Source organism: Panthera uncia (assembly GCF_023721935.1).
Source record: "Panthera uncia isolate 11264 chromosome B2 unlocalized genomic scaffold, Puncia_PCG_1.0 HiC_scaffold_24, whole genome shotgun sequence".
Taxonomy (NCBI): Eukaryota; Metazoa; Chordata; class Mammalia; order Carnivora; family Felidae; genus Panthera; species Panthera uncia.
In genome coordinates this window covers 44,723,134-44,749,528 of record NW_026057580.1, presented here as the reverse complement: position 1 = coordinate 44,749,528, position 26,395 = coordinate 44,723,134, and the positions used below count along the sequence as shown (strand labels likewise).

Sequence of the window (26,395 nt, the reverse complement as noted above, 5' to 3'; positions counted from 1 at the left end):
CTTCCTCCTCCTCCTCACTCGCCGGCTCGGCTGATCTCCTGCCATGACTCAGCGATTCTCGCAGGCTGCCCGGCTGGGGACACCGGCTTCTCGCGGGCTCCTCCCGCCGCGTCCACCCCCTCTCGCCACCCACGCCCGCCCCCGGCTGCCGGCTCTTTCCCAGCGGGGCCGCCGCCGCCGCCGCACTCAGCGCAGGCGTCTCAGCAGCATCGCCGCCTGCGCCGCGCGCCGCGCGCCGCCGTCCGACCCCGCCGCCCACCCGCACGCCAGCCATGGAGCCCGCAGCCCCCCGCCGCCGCCACACCCACCAGCGCGGCTACGCCTTGACGCGGGACCCCCACCTCAACAAGGTGAGTCCTCCGGCCCACCTGGCGGCCCAGTGGTCGCCTTCGGTCTGGGACCGGCCCTCCGGGGGTTTCCCCCAACGCGGCCTCACCCCTCTGTCCGCTCTCACCGGACGCGGCTCTCGTTGCGGGCGGAATGGAGGGGCCACCCAGTAGGCTGTGTGCCCAGCAGTGTGATGGGCGCGCGGTGCTGGTGCACCTCGGCATCCCTTTTTGGGACCGGAGGAGATGTAACTTGTTTACTTTTCGGCTTCTCTTCTCCAGGAGCCAAGGCGAAGAAAGTAGTATCAGGCTAAGTGCTTGAACTGTTTCTGTGAAGATAGGTTGGCTGCCAGCTCAGCCTGTATGTGCCACCTACTTACTGGTTTCACTCAGTGTGGCAATTCTTGGACGCTGCTCGGAGAGAAGTGGCCCTACTGGTCCATCCTGGACAGAAATGAGTTCCCAGAGCCTCAGATCACATTAACAAGCTAGAAGTCAAGGCCTCTCGGTTTCTGGAGCGACACGATTAGGAGGCTGGGAATGCGTGGTGGGTGGCTTCTGCCTTGGACACTTTGCATGGCCTGGTACAAAATCCCTGTCCTAGACCTGGGGCTGTGGGTAAAGCTAGTCCTATGTTTTTGAATCTGGCCTTATGGAAATTAAAAACATTTTTTTAAAGACCTCTTATGAAAACAAGAATCCACTGTAAATTACAGACCCTTTCCCAGATCTCGCTAACATTTCATTTTTCTTCACTGGTAATGTCGAGTGAACACCTAATATTTTTCTCAAATGAAAAATACCTGATTTATAATTTTGCTTATCTAGATACTAAGCAGTCACACTTTATAGCTAAATTTCTCTCTAGATTGTTTTGTGTGTGTGTGAGTGTGTGTGTGTGTGTGTGTGTGTGTGTAGTTGTGATTTTGACATTTCCTTATTTAGGATATGGGAAATGCCATCAGTCAACAGAGATCTGTTTAGTCATTTTGGTTGTCTCTTTAGTAGATACTCTTTTTCATTAGGAACTGGACCCCACTCTTAACCTTCTGGTCATGTTGCTGGTGATTTGTTGATCGTTATTAATGGCTTGAAGATTTGTGATTTCTTCTATTTAATAAACTATAGCTAGTGTGAGTTCTTTTTGATTTTTGTGGTGACAGGTAACTTTTAAAAAATACATGGTTGTTTAGTATTTGGGGTCATAAAGCATAATGAAATTTTAAATAGTTCCTACTTATTTTTTTCTTCAAAATGAATTTATTTGCTAGATTTTTCTTTTTATTAGTCTGCATGTTGGGGCCTATTTTCAGTAGAACAAAGGTAAAATCTGATGTTATAAAATAATTTGTTACTTTCATGTGTATCTGCTTGCTGTAATTTATGACCAAATAATGTGTTGTTACTTAAGAAGGACCACATAAGTGGTATAACCTGTTTGAATTTCCCTGAAGTCATGGGCAAGAATGAGTGTTTGGAGTGGGTAGATGGCATAGGCAATCACTGAGCAAGAGTAATTATTATGCCTTTACTTAGAATCTTTTTGGCTTCTATTTACCAATAAAGATTAACTCTTACTTAACAATAATATCACAAAGATCTTCCACCAAGTTGAAAGGTGCAGCATAATGTGTTAAGAACACATTTTTGAATTTGTGATTGAACTTTATTGTCTGCATAGTATCAAATTGGATATAAAATCTAGTTCATTGGGGCGCCTAGGTGGCTCAGTTGGTTAAGAGTCCGACCTTGGCTCAGGTCAGGATCTCACAAGGTCATGAGTTTGAGCCCCACATCAGGCTCTGTGCTGACAGCTTCCAGCTGGAGCCTGCTTCAGATTCTGTGTCTCCCTCTCTCTCTGCCACTCCCCTGGCTCATGCTCTGACTCTCTCTATTTCAAAAATAAATAAACATTAAAAAAAAATCTAGTTCACCAACTCTGGGGTGATTAATGGAATAAGCTTTACTTTTTCTTACTCAGTTCTAAGACAGTTGTGTGTTGCCTAATGGAAGTAGCAGAGTATCCTTACCATTGAAACCATGGCTGTGGGATGTTCTGATCTGCCCTGCACTGAAGACCTCTGGGCTTTAAAGTTTTCTGGTAGCTTGGGAATTCTTATTGATTTTTGTGATAACCTAGGCTAGTAGATCTTGCCCTTTAACACTCCAGCCTGTCATCTGGCTGCATGAAGACTTCTTCAGCCACATTCACACAGACCTTTATCACCGCAGCTTTTGGGTAACTGCAACGATTTTTACCGGTTTTATTTTCAGATTATAGTCTGTCCTACATGTAGATATGAGAGCAATACGTACATCAGTTAGTGTTTTCTTCATGTTCTTCTTCTGTCATCCAAGTATTTATAATAGTTCCTATAATGTTGAATATAAAATCAGTCTTGTCAGTCTTCTTCAAATTGATCTCATTAGTCGCCCAATTTAGTCTTCCACTTGAAATATGTTTGCTGGATCTCTTAATACTCTCCTTTTTGTCTATGTGTAATTTCGTACAATTAAAATGGCATTAATTGATTTAATAATCTCTCTAGGGAAGATGTTCCTAATTCTCTTAGTCCTATTATCATTAACATTTGTGTATTCAAATGTACCATGTCATGTTGTATTCACTGCATTGTATTTTTTTTTTTTTTATTTTGATTGTCATAGGGCAGGATTCATACTTAGTACAGAATTTTGCCCAGTGGGCTTTAAATAAATGTCTATTTCATAAATGAATGAACCATGTTTTTATTTATTTTGTCTTTTAAACAGTACTCAGCTTTTAAATCAAGAAGCTTTTATTTTTATTTTTTTATAATTTATTTATTTATTAATTTACATCCAAGTTAGTTAGCATATAATGCGACAATGATTTCAGGAATAGATTCCTTAATGCCCCTTACCCATTTAGCTCATCCCCCCCTCCCACAACCTCTCCAGCAACCTTCTGTTTGTTCTCTATATTTAAGAGTCTCTTACGTTTTGTCCCCCTCCCTGTTCTTATATTATTTTTGCTTTCCTTCCCTTATGTTCATCTGTTCTGTGTCTTAAAGTCCTCACAGGAGTGAAGTCATATGATTTTTGTCTTTCTCTGACCAAATTCGTTTAGCATAATACCTCTAGTTCCATTCACGTAGTTGCAAATGGCAAGATTTCATTCTTTTTGATTGCCAAATAATACCTCATTGTATATATATACCACACCTTCTTTATCCATTCATCCATTGATGGACATTTGGGCTCTTTCCATACTTTGGCTATTGTTGATACTGCTGCTATAAACATTGGGGTGCATGTGCCCCTTCAAAACAGCATACCTGTATTCCTTGGATAAATACCTAGCAGTGCAATTGCTGGGTCATAGCGTAGTTCTATTTTTTATTTTTGGTGGAACTTCATACTGTCTTCCAGAGTGGCTGCACCAGTTTGCATTCCCACCAGCAGTGCAAAAGAGATCCTCTTTCTCCACATCCTTGCCAACATCTGTCATTGCCGGAGTTGTTAATGTTAGCCATTCTGACAGGTGTAAGGGTATCTCATTGTGGTTTTGATTTGTATTTCCCCGATGATGAGTGATGTTGAGCATTTTTTCATGTGTCGGTTGGCCATCTGGATGTCTTCTTTGGAGAAGTGTCTATTCATGTCTTTTGCCCATTTCTTCACTGGATTATTTGTGTTTTGGGTGTTGAATTTGATAAGTTCTTTATAGATTTTAGATACTAACCCTTTATCTGATAGGTCCTTTGCAAATATCTTCTTCCATTCTTTTGGTTACCTTTTAGTTTCCTTCACTGTGCAGAAGCTTTTTATTTTGATGAGGTCCCAATAGTTCATTTTTGCTTTTGTTTCCCTTGCCTGCGGAGATGTGTTCAGTAAGAAGTTGCTGCGGCCGAGGTCAAAGAGGCTTTTGCCTGCTTTTCCTCTAGGCTTTTGATGGCTCCCTGTCTTGTGTTCAGGTCTTTCATCCATTTTGAGTTTATTTTTGTGTATGGTATAAGAAAGTGGTCCAGGTTCATTTTTCTGCATGTCGCTCTCCAGTTTTCCCAGCACCATTTGCTGAAGACACTGTCATTATTCCATTGGATATTCTTTCCTATAAAGCAAGAAGCTTTTAGAGTGGTCGTTTGAGCATTATTTTGACATTTATATCCTTTTTATTATAGTTTTTTGAAAGTAAATTTGCATTTAAGTCTAAAGCTCAGTTGCCTATACATTATACAATGTATAATGGAATATAGGAGAATAGTTGGAATTTGGTTTAAGCCTGACCATCCATGAAGTTTTAATTGCTTGCTAGATAACCTTAAAGGGGTGATTAGTCTTGGTAAACTCAAGGTTAACAGTAGATATGATCCAAATTAAAAAAATAAAACCTTGTGAAAACTTAAGAGAAATTACGATCTGTCTTCATTGGTAATAATGTATGATTCTCACTTTTTGCTTTTACTCAAATTACATCACTCCAGGTAGTATTTCATCATAGTATTTGGGAAAGTACTTCTGCCTCATGCTTCTGAGATTCAGTATCTTTCTCTACACAGCCCAAACTATTTTTGAGGTGCTTGTCTTTGTGTTATGTGCACTTTTCTAATTTAATGTTTAATGTTTATGATTTTCAAGGATGCCTTCTGGTTTTGATGAGTTGTATTTCAAATTTTTTTCTCAGGAATTTTCATGTGACTAATGTTTCATAAATAACTCTTCAAAAGTAAAATTCTACACACAAAATCACTTATTTTTCATTTCTAAATTTATTAGTTCGCTTTATACCATTCCTCTAGCAATGGTAGAAAACACTAATTGCTAGTTCTGCCATAATTGTGCTTACATGGTTTCTGTGTCTTTAAGATTAAATCATGTACATGACCTGTAAATCTCCAAAAGATACCACTTTTTAATATTTTAGGCATTTTAATCCAGTTTAAGATAGTGATGTATGAAAGTCAGTTTCGGTCAGCATCATTAACTTTTCTATCTAAAAAGTGAGCTTCTGGGCAAGTGCATTTGTAGATGTTTGTGTCCTGGCATGTCAAGACCTAGTTGGATGTGTTGTAGAGAAAAGAGACAAATAAGTCTCATGGTTATGAAGGAAAGATACATTGAACCTCCTCTTTTTCTTCAGTGTAAATTATACCATGACAAATCATTCAGAAATTTTTATCTATAACAGTTCTCTGAAGTTGCCTCAACAGTATGGGAAACTGATGTATTATTTAATGTGGAATCCCACTGATACAAATGCTATTGTATTGTGGGTGGATAGCCATATGCCTCCACAGCTGATACCTTGCTGCACTTGAAACAACGGTGGTAGTGTAGGGGAGCGCAAAAACAAATACACTCAAATGAGTAGAAAGAGGAGAAAGAGGAGTTTGACCTGAGGACTTTTGAGACTGGTGATATGGAGTATAAGAATATACTGAAGAAAGTCTAAGAAGTTTTGTTTTTGTGTTATAATTTCCTTCTAGCTTTTGGGCAAGTATGAGAAATGTAATGTAATGGAATGAACATTCTAAGGCATTGTATTTAGAAAGCGAAAGCCCCAATTCTTCCATTTAGCAGCTATGAGATTTTAAGTGAGCTTTTCTTAACTAATTTCAGTTACTATCCTTATAAAATAAAGTGATAATTTCATTCATTTATTATTTTTTTATGTAGAAAATATTTGTTCAGAGCCCAGTATATACTAGATAATGTTGTGGTTGAGAGAATATTGCAACGAATAAGATTCTTGTGAGTGCACTTAGATTTCTGTTGTAATGTGATTTCTGTCTTGCCTCTTCAATCACGTATTGAAAAGATTTGAGATAGTGAATATTAATTTTTTCTAAATTATACATTCAAAAACAGTAGGTTTTTTTAGTACATCCTAATATTAATATAGTACTTTTGTATAGAAAGTCCGAGCTCATAGCTGGAGCAATTATAAAGAATTCTCCTTTTAGTGTACTAATCCTCTTCCCTTGAATTTTCTATGACAAGATTATGTTCCTTCTTTATTTTATAGTAAAACCAAAAACGTATCTTCTCTTAATGGGAGAGACATTTATGTTTTACCCTCAAATTCATATAACTGAGCTTGACTGACATCACATGACCTTTGCAGTCTTTCATACACTTTCACAGAATGCCAGGTATAGGTTAAAATATATATTTGTGAAGACAAAGAAAAAGGAAAGCTCTTTGCTTCTCAGGACTCTGTTGAAAGCATGTGAAGGCTTGGAAGTATGAAAGAACATAGCTTGTTAGAGAAAGGTAGAGGTATGCTTTGGTCATTAAAGTTATTGGGAGAAGAGGGAGTGAATTGCAGAGACAGGAAATTTACAAGTTCCAGTGGTGTGAAACCAGCCTTTACTTGAGTCTGGCTTTGGAAATAGTCTGTTACTCTGACAAAACAAATATTTGACTATTTCCAATGGTTTTCAAAACTGACGTGACCAAATACTCTGATAGACTTAAGACTGATTGATTTGTTACTTCATTATGTTATTGAACCAACTCAACCAACCTGGACAGTATATAGATCCGGAATAAATCATGAAATACGTTACAGTTAGAACAAATTTGGAAATGTTTCCAACCTAAATGTTTAGGAAATTTTCTTAGACATGGGACCTAAATGTAAAATGTGGATGTTTGTATTCTTAAAATGATATTTAAAATATCTTATGGCTTATATGTTAATTTTTACCTGTTTTTAGCTTTATGTATACAAAGTAGTACATTTTAAAACAAAGGATTATTGTTGTCTTAAGTGAATTTAGAGAATTTAAAGCCTCAGCATTTCCCTCAGGCCTTAAAAATATATCTAAGTTAGCCAGCAACTAAACTGTTAGATACTTGAGGCCTTTGAGTTTAAACAGAGGGGAGAGACAGTATGGCTTTAAGTTTCTATAGTTTGGTCCGGGTAGCTTGGGAAGTCAATATAATAATGAATAATAGTCTTGGGGCACCTGGGTGGCTCAGTTGATTAAGCCTCCCATTTTGGCTTAGGTCATGATGTCATAGCTTGTGAGTTGAAGCCCCGCGTCAGGCTCTGTGTTGACAGCTCAGAGCCTGGAGTCTGCTTTGGATTCTGTGTCTCCCTCTCTCTCTGCCCCTAACCCACTCACATTCTGTCTCTGTCTCTCTCAAAAATAAATAAACATTAAAAAAAATGAGTAATAGTCTCAAACACATGGAAATATAACTGTTAGAGCTTTATACTAATAAACCCTAGATCTAAAGCACTAAGTTTATTTTTTTTATCAGGTAATGTTGAGTAAGAATATCAGCAAAAGTATTTACATGTTCATCTGAATGTTCATAATTGCATTATCAGGATCCCTGGAGCAGTTAAATTCTAAACTACTTCATGAAGACCTGGAAATCTGGAGACTGAAGGAGTCCTGACTCCATGACAGTATTAAGGCTAGGCCCCTTAAGCTTAGAATATATTTAATACATTTGAATTATCTATTCAGAGTCTTCTAAGATATTTTAAAACTTTTTTGATTGTGACACAGTACACATATATAATACATGTATAAGCATAATGTTGTAGTCTGAATTGTGCCCTACCAAGAGTCATGTATTGATTTATCCACTGTCTCAGAATGCAATTGCATTTGGAGTTAATACCTTTAAAGAGGTAATTAAGTTAAAATCAGGTCCTTAGGGTGGACCTTAATTCAATATGGCTGATAGCCTTATAAGAAAAGGAAAGACCATGTGAATACAAAGAGAGAAGTCAATGAGAAAAGTCTCAGAATGTAAGCAACCCTACCAGCATCTTGATCTTGGACTTAACAGCCTTCAGAACTGTGAGAAAATAAATTTCTGTTGTTTTAGTTACTTAGTCTGGTACTTTGTTATGGCAGCCTTAGCAAACTAATACATATTGTAATGGAAACAAAATGTCATAATACAATATTTTGCTGTGTTTAGTGCACACTAGTAGTACTTATCATATTTCAGTTTTTAAGAAATGTGAGTCACAACCCATAGTTTAAGAAAATTTTGCTTTATGACTTCTTTAAGTAGTGCATTCACATACCTGGGAAGTTATTAGAAAGTAACTTTCTTTTCTGTGTGTTAGTGTTGCACATATGGGGCTCTAGTTTGCCTTGGCAGTACTGGTCAAGCCCCCTTGTGTTTTTCTGTCTACATGTCCAAATTGAGGTATCTTTTGAAACAATAATCTTGAAATGATGAGAATGTTATGGTTACTAATAGTGGCAAGTCTTGGTTAGTTGGCCAAAATATAAGTCCTTACTCAAGTGCTCAGAGCCAGGAAGAAACTGCGACTTGGTTAACGAATATTTTTGTAAGCCTTTAAAATTTTTACTTATTCAAAATTATAGTTAATTTTTACATGTAGAGATTATAATATAATAAAGACAGAATTGAAAGGAAATATATTGGTTATATTGCAGGGTTGTTGAATGCAATGGTCAAGAAATAATTCTTGAGATGTTTTATGGTGCAGCTTAGTAAGTTTATTTGAGTAGCATGGGGACAGGACCCATGGACAGAAAGAGCTGCACTATTGCTGTATGAAGCCGGTGGTTATATGCTTAGTACTCAAGGGATAGGGGATGTGCAGGAAGTACTAGATCATAAAGGTCTTCTTCGAATTTATGCTTGTAAAACTAGTTTCACAAGATTTATCTGGTGCCTATCATTCAGTTCAATATTAACTATTGGTGAGATAGCCAGGCAGTCATGAGACCTTTTAAGAATGTAGTAACCAGCATGTATTTAATCCTTATCAGAATTATGGATGCCATAGATCAGCCTTCTGGGCTAAAGGTGAAAATTTTCTGCTTCTATCCCTCATCAGTGTCAGTAAATATAAATGAGAATAACTCCTCTATTAATAGAATTGTTTTCGGATTGTTCCACAAAGCAGAAGCAAACTATGCTATAGATAAGAGATACATTGAAAACAAAATGCTATGGAAAGACTAAAAATAAAGACGTTGGAAAATGCAACCAGCAGGAAATCAGGGTTATACCTGACGTCAGACAGTGTAGAGTCTATATCAAAAAGCATTAAGTGAGACAAAAGACTCTTTATAATTCTGAAAAGTACAATTTTGAATAAAGTTAAAAAAGTAAGGAATATCTATGCATCAAATAACACAGCAGTCACCCTCATAAAAAAGACCCTACAGAACACGCAGAGAGAAATAAACACTAATACTAGCAGACTTTAACATATTTCTCTCAGTGCAGGACACACCAAAGGTAATAAACTGTTTCCATATACGAATTCCTCAAATGTCTAAAGAAATCGTTTTGCCAGATAATGAGAAAATTCACTTGAGAAATTGGGAAAATGGAAAAGAGTATTATTATAACTTCCCTTTGAGAATTAAAGCTTAATAAATAACACAGAGACATTACTGGTTTGAAAGATCCAATGATAGAAGTCAAAAAGAAGAGCTGGAAATGGTGACATACAAAGAGGTTAAGACTGACATTTCCCAATCTTCATAGAAACATGTAGGTGAGAGATTGTAATGATCTAATTAATTTTGCTTGTAGCTCTTGCCATTTTCTGGTAATATATCTCTTTTAATTTCTGTGTTTAGACCATTTACACTTAATGGAATTATTGATATGTTTGGATTTCTGTCTACTATTTTATTATTAGGTGTTTATTCCCTCTGTTTTTCATCTCTTTATTTCTCCCTTTCCTGTTTGAATATTTTATTCCATTTTATCTTTGACTTTTTGACAGTATCTTTTTATAGGCTGGTTTTGGTACTTTCTGTAAGAATTATACTATATAGGAGCATCTGCGTGGCTCAGTCAGTTAAGCGTCCGACTTCAGCTCAGGTCATGATCTCACAGTTTGTGAGTTTGAACCCCACTTCAGGCTCTGTGCTGACAGCTCGGAGCCTGGAGCCTGCTTCAGATTCTGTGTGTCTCTCTCTCTCTGACCCTCCCCCACTCACATTCTGTCTCTGTCTCTCTCTCAAGAATAAATAAACATTAAAAAAAATTAAAAAAAAGAATTATACTATATATAATTTTTCAGTCTACTTGAAATGACCATTTTATCAGTTCAGTTGGAATGTTCATACCTTATCATCATTTGTCTAATTACTTTCCTTTGATTATGTTATAGTTGTTATATCCACTTACATCTCCATACATACGTTACATAAAATTTTTTAAATTGAGATATAATTGACACATAACATTAAAGTAGCTTCAGGTATACAATATAATGAGTTGATATTTGTGTATATTGTGAAATGATCACCATAATAAGTCTAGCTAACATCTGCCACCATACAGTTATAAAAAAATTTCTTCTTGTGATGAGAATTTTTAAGATTTATTCTCTTAGCAACTTTGTAAATATGCAATGCAGTATTATTAACTATACTCACCATGCTATATGTACATTCATCCCTATGACTTATTTATTTTATGACTGTATGTTTGTACTTTTTTAACACCTTCATCCATTTCCTCCACCCATCTACTTCCCACCTCTGGCAACCACCAATCTTTTTCTGTATCTATGAGCTTATTTTTTGTTTTTGTTTTTGTTTTCTTTTTAGATTCCACATATAAGTAAGATCATATACAGTGTTTGTTTTTCTCTGACTTTATTTCCCTTAGCATAATGCTGTCAAGATCCATCCATGTTGTTGCAAATAGTGAGATTTCCCTCTTTTTTTTAGTATGGCCAAATTATATTTTATATATATACATATATACGTACACACACACACACACACACACACACACACACACACCACGTTTTCTTTATTCATTCATCCGTTGATGGACTTTTAGGTTGTTTCCATATCTTGGCAATTGCAAATAATGCTGTAGTGAACATGGGGGTGCATATATCCTTTCCATGTTGTTTTTTTCTTTTCTTCAGATAAAAACCCAGAGGTAGAATTGCTAGATCATATGGTAGTTCTATTTTTAATTGTTTGAGGAAACTCCATATTGTTTTCCACAGTGGATATACCTATTTACATTCCCACCAAGAGTGTGGGAGAAAAGGTTCATCAAAAACCTCCAAAAAAGGGAAACTTTTTTTCCATATCCTCACCAATACTTGTATTTCTTGTTTTTTTGAGAGTAGCCATTCTAACAGGTGTGAAGTGATATCTTGTGGTTTTGATTTGCATTTTCCTGATGATTGCGGATACTGAGTTTCCTTTCACGTGTCTGTTGGCCATCTGTGTATCTTCTTTGGAAAAATGTCTATTCAGTTCCTTTGCCCATTTTAATTGGATTGTTTGTTTTGCTACTGAATTCTTATGAAAAATATTTTTGATGTAATAATGTAATGCTTATTATTTTGATTTTAACTGTCATACATATTTCAAAGAATTTAAGAGGGAAAGGATAATCTGTTACAGTTATCCAGATGGTTGTCATTTAGGTTATCCTCAGGTATCATTTCCTTTGTATGTAAAAAATGTCCTTTAGCATTTCTTTTAGAGCAGGTTTGCTGGAGACTGCTTGTCTTTATTTCACTTTCTTTCCTGAGGGGTATTTTCACCAGTTATAGAATTTTGGGTTGACACTTCTTTACCTTCAGCACGATAAAAATGCCATTCCTCTTTCCTCTGGCCTCCCTTGTTTCTGATGAGAAACTTGTCATCCGAATTGTTACATATGTATGCAATGAGTAGGTTGGTTTTTCTCTGGCATCTTTAAAGATGTTTTCTTTTTTTCTAGTTTTCAGCATTTTGAAATAATTTTTCTGGATTTAGATTTTTTTTCCATTATCTTCTTGGGGTTTGTTGAGCTTCTTGAATTTGTAATTTTATATCTGGTGCCAAAATTGATAAGTGTTTAGCCATTATTTCTACAAATATTTTTTCTTTCTTCTCTCCTTTTGGCATTCTGTTGATAAAAATGTTAGGTTTTTTGGTATTGTCCCACAGGTCCCTGAGGCTCTGACTTTTTCTTTTCCAGTTTTTTTTCTTTGTTTTTCAGATTGGTTGATCCATCTTCAAGTTTACTGACCCTTTTCTCTTGTATCTCCATTCTGTTCTTGAGCCCATCTTATGAATATTTTTAGTTATTATATTTTTCAGTTCTAAAATTTCCACTTGGTTCTTTATAGCTTTAATTTGTTCACCAAGACTGTTTTTTTTCCATTCATTTCAAAAGATTTTGCCCTTATGCTTTGGGGTATGGTTACAATAACTGTTTTTAAATCTTTGATAACTCCATTCTCTGCGTTGTCATTGATTTTTCTTTTTCCTTTGAAAGTTAACATTTACCTGTTTCTTCATATGCTGAGTAATTTTTGCATGTGTCCTGGACTTTTGCATTGTAGGTTTTGGTTAAATCCCAAAGGGAATACAGTTCTTTTTAGTTTTTGCAGTCAGTCAAACTGGTTAGGTGAGTTCATAAGTTGGACCCTTGTGTTATGGATCGTGGTTCCAATATTCCATTTTCATAGCCACTTTGTAGTGCTATTTGGTTCTGTTCATCGTGTGTACTGCCCAAAGGTCAGTGTAGGATCCATACAGCGGTTTATACCATAGTTTAGTTCTCATATCTTTTGTGAGACTGTTCAAGATCAGGTCTCTACGTGCATAGCTCAGAGGCGAGCCCAGGAGTTCATATACAACTTTATGGGATTGTTCTCTTGGGTTCTCTTCTTTCTATGATCTCACTGATACTTTTTGTCTCCTTGAGCCCCCCTTTCCAGCCCACTAGCCGGAAAACTGGACCTTTAGTTTCCTTGCTCTGTAGTATACTTCTTCTACCTGCATTTGCATTTAGGGCCAAGTGACTGGAAGACAAAGAAAAATGCTACAGACGTTTAATCCATGATCTTGGGACCATTGCTTCTCTGGCTAAAAAGAATGATTTTCCTGTCTTACAATTTTAGACATCTGCAGTGGTCATGCTCCTGCCCCCCACTGTGGGATTCACAGGGGGCTGGGGCTGGAGAGAATGGAAAATAAGAATGGATTTCCCTCTTCTGTAACCTTTAAGAGCCCCCTTTCCTGGTTCTTGGACCAGAAAAAGAAAGCTTTTCTTGGCATTCTTTTTGTCTGCACTCAGTTGCACTTCTAGCATTTCTGTTACTTTTTAGTCAAGGCCAGTTGATTACAGAGGGGAAAAAAAAGCCAGGCTGTACTGAAGGGCAAAACTCTAGGAAACTCACTGTTGGTTTGGTGGTACCTGGGATTCAGGTCTTCTTCCCCTGCTCCTCTGCTGCCATTTACTTTTCAGACTCTTCATATAGCTTCCTGATGTATTCTGCACAAGGTTTATAGTTAGATTCATTGGGAGAGACAAGGTAGTGTATGCTTACACCATCTTGCACAGAACCAGAACCCTCAGATTGTTATTTTTAGGAGGTGAATGTGTGAAACTCAGTCTAACTTGGTCTTAAGTTTCAGGGGGAAACATCAGAGAATATGTTTTCCAATATATATTCACATATCTTCCTCATTTCACTGGGTACATATTTGCTACAGTAATTTTGGTAATAAAGGTCATTCTGTTGAAAATGATTTATGTAAAAATAAGAACATGACATAATTTGTAAAATTTCTCCAGTCTAAGGATTTTTAAAAATTCTTGGCCTTGTTGGTATTTGTATCCTTCTGTTTCTCTTCATGCTGTGATGGAGAAAATACTACAGAAATTACAAGGTTCACAATTCCTCTGAGGAGGTGGGTAGGGTTGTTATGCTGGTTTATATCATAGCTTTATCTTTGCACATACTTGCTCCTAGGACCTGGAGTATAGTTAGTATTCTGTAAAAGTTTGTCAAATGGGTAAATGATGGTTAATTCTTGACCTAATGTATAGTTCTGTTTTGCCTTTCAAATATGCTTATAACTTCTCCACAAGTTACATTCTACATTGTGGGTTAAATATGCTGTTGGGTATATGTTGGAGAATCTCTTTCCTTTAGTGGGTACAGGAATGACCACTATATCATTTACGACTTGGTTTTGGTACATATAACAGCAAGAACAACAACAGTAAAAACAAGTAACAGTGATTTGGTTAGGATGTAGCTTATTTTTCTTTCACACATGAAGGAAATCAGAGGTAGACAGTCTGGGCCTGTTTGGTGGGTCACAGAGTCATCAGGAACATTGCTGCCCTTCCATCTTTCAGAACCCTTCATGGTCCTGACTGACTATGGGTCTTAGATAGCATTTGCACATTCCAAGCTGGTTGCTGGAAGAAATGGGAGAAACACAAGAAGGGCCACCTTCCAGTGGAGTCCACTAGCTCCCTTTAAGGAGCCTTCCCTACATCCCACACATCCCTTCCACTCAGATTCATTGTTCAGAAGTCATTCACAGGGCCTCTTTTATGGGGGAGTCTGGAATTTTAGTCGTTTATCTGATTCATTACCACCCAAATAATACAGGGACCTCTTACTGCGGAAGAAGGGGAGAATAGATGTTATGGTAAACAGCAGTGTCTGCCGTACTCAGAGCTGCCAGAAACATAAGGATAGAGATTTAAGAAATGTAAATAAGAAGTATGGTTATATAGGTATATATTCCTGAGATTGATATAAATGGTTCTTAATAGTTCTTAGTATTTTTAATAGCCTTACAGATTCACTGTATAACAGCAAAAATATGAAGAAGTGAAAAGTTTGTCTCCCTTTCACTTTTGTGCCCCAGCTAGCTTGTTCCCCTTTCTAAACAGTAACTGTGGTTTCTAGCACTCAATATGTTTCCATTATACACTGGAAATATTGTATGATTTCTATTTATTTATTTATTTATTTGACAGTGAGCAAGGGAGGGGCGGGGGGGGGAGCGGTGGACAGAGTATCTAAGGTGCTGTACTGACAGCACAGAGCCAAATGCAGGGCTCCAAACTCACCAACCCTGTGAGATCATCACCTGAGCTGAAGTCCGACGCTTAACTGACTGAGTCACTCAGTAACCCTTGGCTTATATATTTTTAAGGTTAATTTTCTTGTTAAATGTTACTGCTGTAGGGCATGGCTCAGATCTGCCCTTGGTGTGGCAGCTAGGAGGTGGTGTTACAAAGACAAGTGTTGCAGTTAAGAGTATCTTTGTGAATCATGCAGGGACGAGGAAGACAGATTGAGAATCTTGAGCCCAGGTTGAACCTTCTGTCATTTGCCTGGTGCTCAGCAACTACTTCTGAAGCCCTGTTTTCTCTTTCTTTAGTGAGCTAGCCTCGGGATGGAGATTCCTCGATATGGTGAATAACAAACATCATGGGTGAGCGCTGCTGACACACTTGCAGTGTTTTCATGAAATGGCATCACTAGTCAGGCAAAGAACCAGGTCTTCCCGTTACTTTACCTGCCTATCAGGGATTTGCCTGCTCTGGTTCCTGCCTGTCTTCCCCAGGGTCACCTTGCATCATTCTTCCCTTAGTTGACGTTTCCTTCCTTATACTTTCTCCGAGAAGCCAAGTTGTTCTGCGCTGGGGTTTGTGCCCCTGCCGTTTCCTGCACAGTCACCCTGAGTCTTTCACCTGGTCAGCTTCTACTCTTCCGTTTCTCCTTCAGATCTCATTTTATTTTACTTTATTTTATTTTATTTTTAATGTTTTTATTTATTTTGAGAGACAAAGTACAGATGGGAGAGAGGCAGAGAGAGAGGAAGAATCCCAAGCAGGATCTGCGCTGTCAGATCTCACGAACTATGAGATCATGACCTGAGCTGAAACCAAGAGTCAGATGCTTAACCTACTGAGCCACCCAGCTACTTCCAGTTCTCATTTTAGTATCACTCCTTAGTGAGCTCTTCCCTTTTAAGCCCCTAAGTTAAGTTAGATAGTAAATTTTCCCTTTTCTTTCCCTGTACTTACCACAGTGTTATTTTATAATTATTTGTGTAGCTCTTCATGTAATATCCTGTTAAGCTCTCTAGATTGTTAGCTTCATGAGACTCTGGACCATATTTGACATAACACTGTTTCATTGGCTCTGTGCCTGCAAGCATTATAAGCATTCACTCAACAAATATTTGGTGAAAAATATTTGGTGAGTGTGATGATTACTTTTATGTGTCATTTTAGCTAGGCCCCTGGATGTCCCGACATTTGGTCAAATATTATTCTGGGTGTGTGTGTGAGGGTGTTTCTGGATGAGATTAACACTTGAATTGGTAGACTGAGTAAAGCAGACTTCCCTACCTAATGTGGTTGGGCCTCATCCAGTCAGCTGCAAGTCTGAATAGGACAAAAAGGCTGACCCTCTTGTGACAAAGAGGGAACCCCTCTTGCTTGAATACCTTCAAGCTAGGACATTGATTTTTTTTCCCCTACCTTTGGATTTGAACTAAAACACTGGCTCTTCCTGGATCTTAAGCCTGCTGGCCTTCGGACTGTAACTATACTGTCAGCTCTCCTGATTTCTCAGTCCTTTGGGCTTGGGCTAGAACTACACCATTGGCTCTCCTGGGTCTCCAACTTGCCAACTTCAGATCTGGGGACTTGTCAGTCTTCATAATTGCATGAACCAATTCGTTATAATAAATTTCTTCATATATGTGGTGTTTATACACACGCCCTTTCATTCTGTTTCTCTGGAGACCCTTGAGCAATTCCGTGAACTTCACAAGTTCCCATAAAGTAACTAAGAGGAGACCAAACATTTCTGAAAATCTCAACTGTGGATCTGAAGTAAGAAAGCCATCTTGTGATGTTTCTGGGAATATCATGTTGATATGTGAGATATATCGCTTAGACACTGAAGCATAGTTCTCTGCAACAGTTCCTATCTTTTTTTTAGGTTTTTTAAAAATTCCAGTTAGCAGACATACACTGTAATATTACTTTCAGGTGTGCAATATAGTGATTCAACACTTTTATATAACAGTGTTCATCACAGCAAGTGCCCTCCTTGATCCCCATCACCTACTTCACGCATCCCCCACCTACCTCTCCTCTGGTAACCATGTGTTTGTTCTCTATAGTTAAGAGTCTGTTTTTTGGTTTGCCTCTCTCTCTCTCTCTTTACTTGTTTGTTTTGTTCCTTAAATTACACACATGAATGAAATCATACAGTATTTTTCTTTCTCTGGCTGACATATTTGACTTAGCATTTTACTCTCTAGCTCTATCCATGTTGTTGCAAATGGCAAGATTTCATTCTTTTATATGGCTGAGTAATATTCCATTTTAGACACACACACACACACACACACACACCCCACATCTTCTTTATCCATTTATCAGTCGATGAACACTTGGGCTGTTTCCATAATTTGGCTATTGTAGATAATGCTGCTATAAACATTGGGGTACATATATCCCTTTGAATTAATATTTTTGAATTCTTTGGGTAAATATCTAGAAGTGCAATTGCTGGATTGTTGGGTAGTTCTATTTTTAACTTTGTGAAGAAGCTTCTTACCTGTTTTTCACAGTACCAATGTCTGTACCAGTTTACATTCCCAGCAATAGTGCACGAGGGTCCCTTTTTCTCCGTATTTTCACAACACCTGTTATTTCTTGTGTTGTCGATTTAAGCCGTTCTGACAGGTGTCAGGTGAGATCTCATTGTAGTTTTGATTTGCATTTCCCTGATCATGAGTGATGGTGAGCATCTTTTCATGTGTCTATTGGCCATCTGTATGTCTTTGGAAAAATGTCTATTCATATCTTCTGCCCATTTTTTAATTGGATTGAGTTTTATAAGTTGAGTGTTGAGTTTGAGTTTTATAACTCTTGTATATATTTTGGATACTAACCCTTTATCAGATATGTTATTTGGAAATATCTTCTCCCATTCCATAGGTTGCCTTTTGTTTTTTTGTTTCCTTTGCTGTCTGCAATAGTTCTTAAAATATTTTGTACCAAAGTCCCCTTTGGACATTTTTATATATAATAGGCTTTGTGTTAGGTAATGTTGCTCAACTGTAGGCTAATGTAAGTGTTCTAAGCACATTTAAGGTAGGTTAAGCTAAGTTACAATGTTTGGTAGGTTAGATGTATTAAACGCATTTTTGACTTAATGGTATTTTCAATTTATGATGGGTTTGTCAGGGTACAACCCTGTTGTAAAACTTATTGAGACCCTGATCCATCTTGACATTTTATTAGGTACTATTCAAATATGAATATCACAGTTCCTGTTCACCAGAAGCACCTAGACCTTGGGCAGGGTAAAACAGTGCTTCAGCAGAAATAATGGAGTACGAAGTTCCATGATAGAAGTACATGATGTTATGGGAGTACATTGGAGGACATCTCATAATCCGGAGAGGAGGAGGAAAGCCTTCTTGAAGATTGTCATCATTCAGGATAGGCAAGGGACTTTACAAATTCATGTGTAATTTAATTGGTAATGTGTTGAATTGCCATCTAATTTTTATACTCTGTCGAATCTTTGATTAGCTCAAGGAATTAAGAAATCAAACAAAGGGGTGCCTGGGTGGCTCAGGTCATGATCTCATGGTTCATGAGATTGAGCCCCATATCGAGTTCTATGCTGACAGCATGGAGTCTGCTTGGGATTCTCTCTCTCTCTCTCTCTCTCTCTCTCTCTCTCTCTCTCCACCCCACCCTTACACATAGACTCTCTTTCTTTTTTTTTATTTATTTTTATTTTTTCAACGTTTTTTATTTATTTTTTTGGGACAGAGAGAGACAGAGCATGAACGGGGGAGGGGCAGAGAGAGAGGGAGACACAGAATCGGAAACAGGCTCCAGGCTCCGAGCCATCAGCCCAGAGCCTGACGCGGGGCTCGAACTCACGGACCGCGAGATCGTGACCTGGCTGAAGTCGGACGCTTAACCGACTGCACCACCCAGGCGCCCCCATAGACTCTCTTTCAAAATAAATTAATAAACATTTAAAAAAAGATAAACCAAACAAAGGCACAATAGATGATTACCTTGCATTCCTGATGTTCTGGTTCACTATATGAATAATCACTACACATACTATCATAGGCATACCTGGAGGATTTTGTCTAGGTCACATATATTACACTTTTTAGAATAGTGTAAATGTGCATGTGATTACTAGGGACTCTGCTGGCAATAGGTATTACCCATTTGGTTTGGATTATTCATACACAGTTCAATCAAAGATCTGAGATCTGGCTTTTTTTTCTTTTTTTTTCTGAAATCATTTGTGTTCATTTGTAGTTTCAGTAATTTACTAAGAATTACCAGTCTGGTTACTTACCAGGTACTTTTACTGGTTTGGTGACTTTGTGAAATTTACCTTAAACCTTCCTTGGGGACAACAGCACTCCATCTTGCTGAAAGAATTAAAAAAATTTTTTTTTTAATGTTTACTTACTTATTTTGAGAGAGAGAGAGAGAGAGAGAGAGAGAGAATGCGAATGTGTGTGTGTGTGTGCATGTGTGGGGAAGGGGCAGAGAGAGGGAGAGAGAAAGAATCCCAAGCAGGCTGTGTGCTGTCAGTGCAGAGCCCTGTGTGGGGCTTGATGACATCAACTGTGAGATCATGACCTGTGCCGAAATCAAGAGTCTGATGCTTAACAGACTGAGCCACCCAGGTGCCCCAAATTTTTAAATCTTACTAATAATTGTAAGAGCTATGTTTGGAAAATATAGTATTGCTACTGATGGTTACTAATTTCTCGGCCTTACAAGGAATCTGTAGGAACTGGGTTTTAAGTGAGAAATACTTAAAACTATTTAGTTAAACCTCTCATCCAATATTTTAAAAATCCATTGGCACAAATCAAAGCCACACTGATACTACCTCACACCAGTCAGAGTGGCTAAAAGGAACAAATCAGGAAACTACAGATGCTGGAGAGGATGTGGAGAAACGGGAACCCTCTTGCACTGTTGGTGGGAATGCAAACTGTGCAGCCACTCTGGAAAACAGTGTGGAGGTTCCTCAAAAAATTAAAAACAGAACTTCCCTATGACCCAGTAATAGCACTACTAGAAATTTACCCAAGGGATACAGGAGTGCTGATGCATAGGGGCACTTGTACCCCAATGTTTATAGCAGCACTTCCAATAATAGCCAATTTTTGGAAAGAGGAATGGATAAAGAAGATGTGGTTTCTCTTATGTGGATCCTGAGAAACATAACAGGAACCCATGGGGGAGGGGAAGGAAAAAAAAAAAAAAAAAAAAGAGGTTAGAGTGGGAGAGAGCCAAAGCATAAGAGACTGTTAAAAACTGAGAACAAATTGAGGGTTGATGGGGGGTGGGAGGGAGGGCAGGGTGGGAGGGAGGGCAGGGTGGGTGATGGGTATTGAGGAGGGCACCTTTTGGGATGAGCACTGGGTGTTGTATGGAAACCAATTTGACAGTAAATTTCATATATTAAAAAAATAAATAAATAAATAAATAAAAAAAGAAGATGTGGTTTATATATTCAATGGAATACTACTTGGCAATGAGAAAGAATGAAATCGTGCCATTTGCAGCAGTGTGGATGGAACTAGAAGGTATTATGCTGAGTGAAATAAATCCATCAGAGAAGGACAGATCTCAAATGTTTTCACTCATGTGTGGAACTTGAGAAATTTAACAGAAGACCATGGGGAAAGGAAAGGGGGAAAAATAGTTTCTAACAGAGAGGGAGGGAGGCAAACCACAAAAGACTCTTAAATACAGAGAACAAACTGATGGTGGATTGGGGGGTGGGGGAGAGGTGAAAAATGGGTGATGGGCATTGAAGAGGGCAATTGTTGGGATGAGCGCTGGGTGTTGTATGTAAGCAATGAACCACGGGAATCTACCCCAAAAAACAAGAGCACACTTCACACACTGTATGTTAGCCAATTTGACAATAAATTATATTCATAAAAAAGTAAATGAAAATCCACTGGCTTTCTTAGGTAGAGGTGTTCTTTCTTTTTATTAATTAAGCAAATGTGTCACTTAAACTACAAAATAGTTATACTTGCTTATATCCTAAGATTCGTAGATGAAATGAATTTTAGGTGTTATGGTTATGGTATTTTGCTGTAAATTTTAGGGTAATGAAACCAAATGTTTTTTTTAAAGAAGCTGTTGTTAATATATTATTGGTTGTAGCTAATTGATTTTATGCCTCTTAAAGCAGATGATCATGAGAGAATTTAGTTGCACAGATGAATGCATTCAAAATAATCATTTAAAAACTTGCCTTGGAAATGTGTATTCTATCTGGCTGGTGGGTTTTGAAGAAATAAGGTTGTGTACCACCAAAAAAAATCTAGAAGTCATTATCTATGTTTTCATTTAGAATTAAATAGATCAATATCAAAGAGCAGTATTTGGCACTATGGAAGATTTGGGGGAAGAAACCATTCAGTAGAATGTGTCCAGGACAAATTAGTATCACTTCTCTTTCTGTAGTTATAAAATATGCATATAAACTATGTTAATACATAGTTGAAAATATTGAAAATATTGACATATAAAGGTACAGCTCACTTTGATCTCTTTATTTCAGAATAATAAATAATAAAAACAAACCTTACAATGAATACATTTTATAATGAATTATACATAAATCGATTACTTAAAGATATTTGTGATTTAGACAGTGTTTTCCTTTTTGCCATTTTGCTTGATTACTTTGAGTCCTTATTCAGGGAAAAAAACAGGGCAAATTACTGAAGCTCAAACATTAAAGATGGTTAGTGCAGAATTCAGAATGTATCTTTTCTGTTTTTATGGTAATTGTTTCTGATAAATTACTTAGGAAAAAGTTTCTTTCTCAGTTACCATGCAAGCACAGTTTTTAATGGAAGTCTCTTGTTATGCCAGGAATTTTGTTTTCATTTCTGCTTGATGGTCTCAGTTTTCTCAAGAAGATATACACAGATCAATTAGTAGAGTCCAGAAGAATAGTTGTCCTGTGTGCTATCCTCAGCAGTGAAACAGCATACCATTCGGCTGTCTAGGGATCTAGTCCAAAAGGTTTTTTAAGGAGTAGTGAAAGTAAAAGAAGGACAGAAAATGAGAAAACCAGGGTTGAACCTTGGGTGTATGAGAACGCTATTAGGGAATTAGAATTATAGGTGGTCTGGAAACCTAATATATGTATAGACGTCTAAACCTTTTAACTACATGAAAGACTCAGTAGAAAGCAAATGGAAGTTAGAAGCTGCATGTATACTTGGGATACACTGTCCTTTGTTGGATAGGCCCCACAGCATAACCCTAAGGTAAAAATTCTTTGAAACAGATACTTGTTACATCAGCTTTTAATAAGGAGAATGCATTAAGATAGTGTTTCACTGTATTAAGCTAGGGTTTAATAAGGAGAATGTGTTAAGCACTGTTTGTAATTTCTACAAAATATATATGAATATGTCTCTGTTAGTATGAAAAAATGAAACTTAGAGCCAGGATTATTAAATGGTTCAGAATTCCACTTACCATTTGCTGCATACTTTCTGGGAAGCCGCAGGTTGGTAGGAATCACCTTGATGTGTCGTTCTTAAAAACTGTGGTTTAAACAAAATCATGCCATATATATTTTTGAATTTTCAGCAATTTTAAGATTTAAGTTTGCTTATATGTTAACTTTTTTTTTAATTCATAAAGATTAGTAATAGAATATGACCCCAATCATAGGACTTTAACCTGGACCAGTTCCCAAATTTTTAAGCCGTAGTTTTTTTGCTTTGTTTTGTTTTTGGTTGTTGTTTTTTCAGAGTCAAATTGACACTATTATGCCATAGAATATTTGGTTAACAGCATATGGGGGGTTGTAGTTACTAAACATGAAAGAATATCAGAAGATAGCCAGATGGCATTGTCATTCACATGGCATGCAATATGGGAGACCTGTTAGGTCAGACCGACATTGGAAAATTTATGTAAAAAGACTGGCTAATATACCAATAAATGACTAAGTGCCATTATTAAGTGAACACAGGAGAATATGTTAGTGCTTCTGATAATAAGTCTTATTCTCATAATATTGATAATTTTTATTCTTGGTTTGGAGGCATATTTTCAAGGTGTAATATTCAGAAATTTACTGATTCTTTACATATGTTCATGTATTTTTGAGGCTCAGTTTTCCTCTAACTTTTTTCCCATTTTTAACTTACAAATTTTTCATTTTGAGCAAGAGAAAAATTTATTGAATTTTTCTTTCTTTTTCAATTACATTACTGTACATAATTCTGTTTAGAAAAAAATTTTTTAATGTTTATTCATTTTTGAGAGAGAGAGAGAGAAAGAGAGAGAGAGAAAGTATGAGCAGGGAAGGGTCTGAGAGAGAGGGAGACACAGAATCCAAAGCAGGCTCCAGGCTCTGAGCTGTCAGCACAGAGCCTGATGTGGGGCTCAAACTCACGAACCGTGCGATCATGACCTGAGCCAAAGTCTGACACTTAACAGACTAGCCACCCAGGCGCCCCTACATAATTCTGTTTTATTCTGAAGAGTTATTCATGACATTATGTTTTTTTTTTATTAAATTTTTTTTTAACGTTTATTTATTTTTGAGACAGGGAGAGACAGAGTATGAACGGGGGAGGGTCAGAGAGAGAGGGAGACACAGAATCTGAAACAGGCTCCAGGCTCTGAGCTGTCAGCACAGAGCCTGACGCGGGGCTCGAACTCACGGACCGCGAGATCATGACCTGAGCTGAAGTCGGACGCTTAACCGACTGAGCCACCCAGGCGCCCCTCATGACATTATGTTTTAAAGGATCAGTCTTCCCAGATATTTCTTTAACAGGTGAAGTATGCTTTCCATTTTACAATTACTTTTTTTTAAAACAAAATCCCTTACTGATTGCTTTTAATTTTAAACTTAATTTTACCAGAATTAATATGCTAATCAGTTTCCTCAGCAGCAATTGTACTATTTTTTAAAATTTTAATATTTCTCAGAAGTTAAATATTTAAAGCTTTCCATTTTGTTTATGTAGCAAATTACTGAATCCCAGTTATGTCAGGTACTTTTAACATTTATTTATTTTGTTTAAATTTTAATTAATTTAATTTATTTTAATTAAATTCAATTAACTTTAGTTCATATACAGTGCAATATTGGTTTCAGGAGTAGAATTCATTGATTTCTCACTCATATACAATACCCAGTGCTCATCACCACAAGTGCCGTCCCTTAATACCTATCATCCATCTAACCCATCTCCCACCCAACTCCCCTCCAGCAGCCCTCACTTTGTTCCCTATTGTTAAGAGTCTCTTTTGGTTTCTTTCCCTCTTTTCTCTCCCTGCCTCCCACCCTGCCTTTCCATGTATTCATCTGTTTTGTTTCTTAAATTCCACATATGAGTGAAATCATGACATTTGTCTTTCTCTAATTGATTTATTTCACTTAGCATACATTCTGTCTCCATCCGTGTTGTTGCAAATGGCAAGATTTCATTCTTTTTGGTGGCTGAGTAATATTCCATTGTCTGTGCATGTGTGTGTGTACATATATACATACCACATCTTCTTTATCCATTCATCAGTGGGTGGACAGTTGGATTTGCCATAGTTCAACTATTGTTGATAATACTGCTGTAAACATTGGGGTGCATGTAACTCTTTGTATCTGTATTTTTTTCTATTTTTAATTTCTTGAGGAACCTCCATACTGAGTGGCGGCACCAATTTGCATTCCCACCAACAGTGCAAGAGGGTTCCCCTTTCTCCACATCCTCGCCAACACCTCTTGTTTCTTGTGTTGTTAATTTTAGCCATTTGGACAGATGTGGGGTGGTTATCCCGTTGTGGTTTTGATTTGTATTTCCCTGATAATGAGTGATGTTGAGCATCTTTTCATGTGTCTTTTAGCCATATGGATGTCTTCTTTGGAAATCTATCCATGTTTTATGCCCATTTCTTAACAGGGCTGTTTGATTTTGGGGTGTTGAGTTTGATATGTTCTTTATACTAACCCTTTATCAGATATATCATTTGCAAATATCTTCTCCCATTCTGTAGGCTGCCTTTTAGTTTTGTTGATTGTTTCCTTTGCTGTGCAGAAGCTTTTTATCTTGATCAAGTCCCAATTGAGTTCATGTTTGCTTTTGTTTCTCTTCCCTTGTCTAGTAAGATTTTCTCTGGTTGAGGTCAAAGAGTTTGCTACCTGTGTTCTCCTCTAGGATTTTGATGGTTTCCTATTTCGCACTTAAGTCTTTCATCCATTTTGAGTGTATTTTTGTGTATGGTGTAAGCAGTGGTCTAGTTTCATTCTTTGGCATGTCACCGTCCAGTTTTCTCAACATCATTTGTTGAAGAGACTTTTTTCCATTGGATATTCTTTCCTGCTTTGTCAAAGATTAGTTGACCATATATTTGTGGGTCCATTTCTGAGTTTCTGTTTCATTTCATTGATGTATGTGTCTGTTTTTGTGTCAGTTCCATACTGTCTTGATGACTACCACTTTGTAATATATCTTGAAATCCGGAATTGTGATGCCTCCAGTTTCACTTTCCTTTTTCAGGATTGCTTTGGCTATTTGGGGTCTTTTGTGGTTCTATACAAATTTTAGGCTTGTATGTTCTAGCTCTGTGAAAAAAGCTAGTGGTATTTATTTTTATTTTTATTTTTTTGTTTAATTTTGAGAGAGAGAAACAGAGCACAAGCAGGGAAGGGACAGAGACAGAGGGAGACACAGAATCTGAAGCAGGCTCCAGGCTATGAGCTGTCAGCACAGAGCCCTATGTGGGGCTCAAACCCACGAACCATGAGATTGTGACCTGAGCCAAAGTCAGACGCTCAACCAGCTGAGTCACTGAGGCACCCTGCTGGTGGTATTTTGATAGGGATTGCATTAAATGTGTAGATTCCTTTGGTAGTATGGACATTTTAACAATATTTGTTCTGCCAATCCATGAGCATGGAATGCTTTTCCATTTCTTTGCGTCCTCTTCAGTTTCTTTCATAAGTCTTGTATGGTTTTCAGAGTACAGATCTTTTACTCTTTGGTTGGGTTTATTCCTAGATATCTTACTGTTTTTGGTGCAGTTGGAAATGGGATCAATTCTTTGATTTCTTTCTCTGCTGCTTTGTTAATGGTATATAGAAGTGCAACAGATTTCTGCTCATTGATTTTATATCCTCGGACCTTGCTAATTCATGTATTAGTTCTAGGTACTTTTCTAAGCACTAAAAATGGAGCAGTGGAAAAGAAAAAAAACCCCAGACAAAATCCTGATCTCATGGAGTTTGC

General features: G+C 37.4%; 1 protein-coding gene across 1 annotated transcript in view; it reads left to right on the top strand.

The window, feature by feature from the left end:
* The first annotated feature begins 159 nt into the window (after positions 1-159).
* ME1 (malic enzyme 1) overlaps positions 160-26,395 on the top strand; it is a 192,226-nt gene continuing 165,990 nt past the window's right edge. Inside the window, exon 1 of the mRNA XM_049653949.1 lies at positions 160-350. Within this exon, the coding sequence (XP_049509906.1) occupies positions 273-350 (78 nt within the window). The 5' untranslated portion in view covers positions 160-272. The remainder of the gene's footprint in view (positions 351-26,395) is intronic.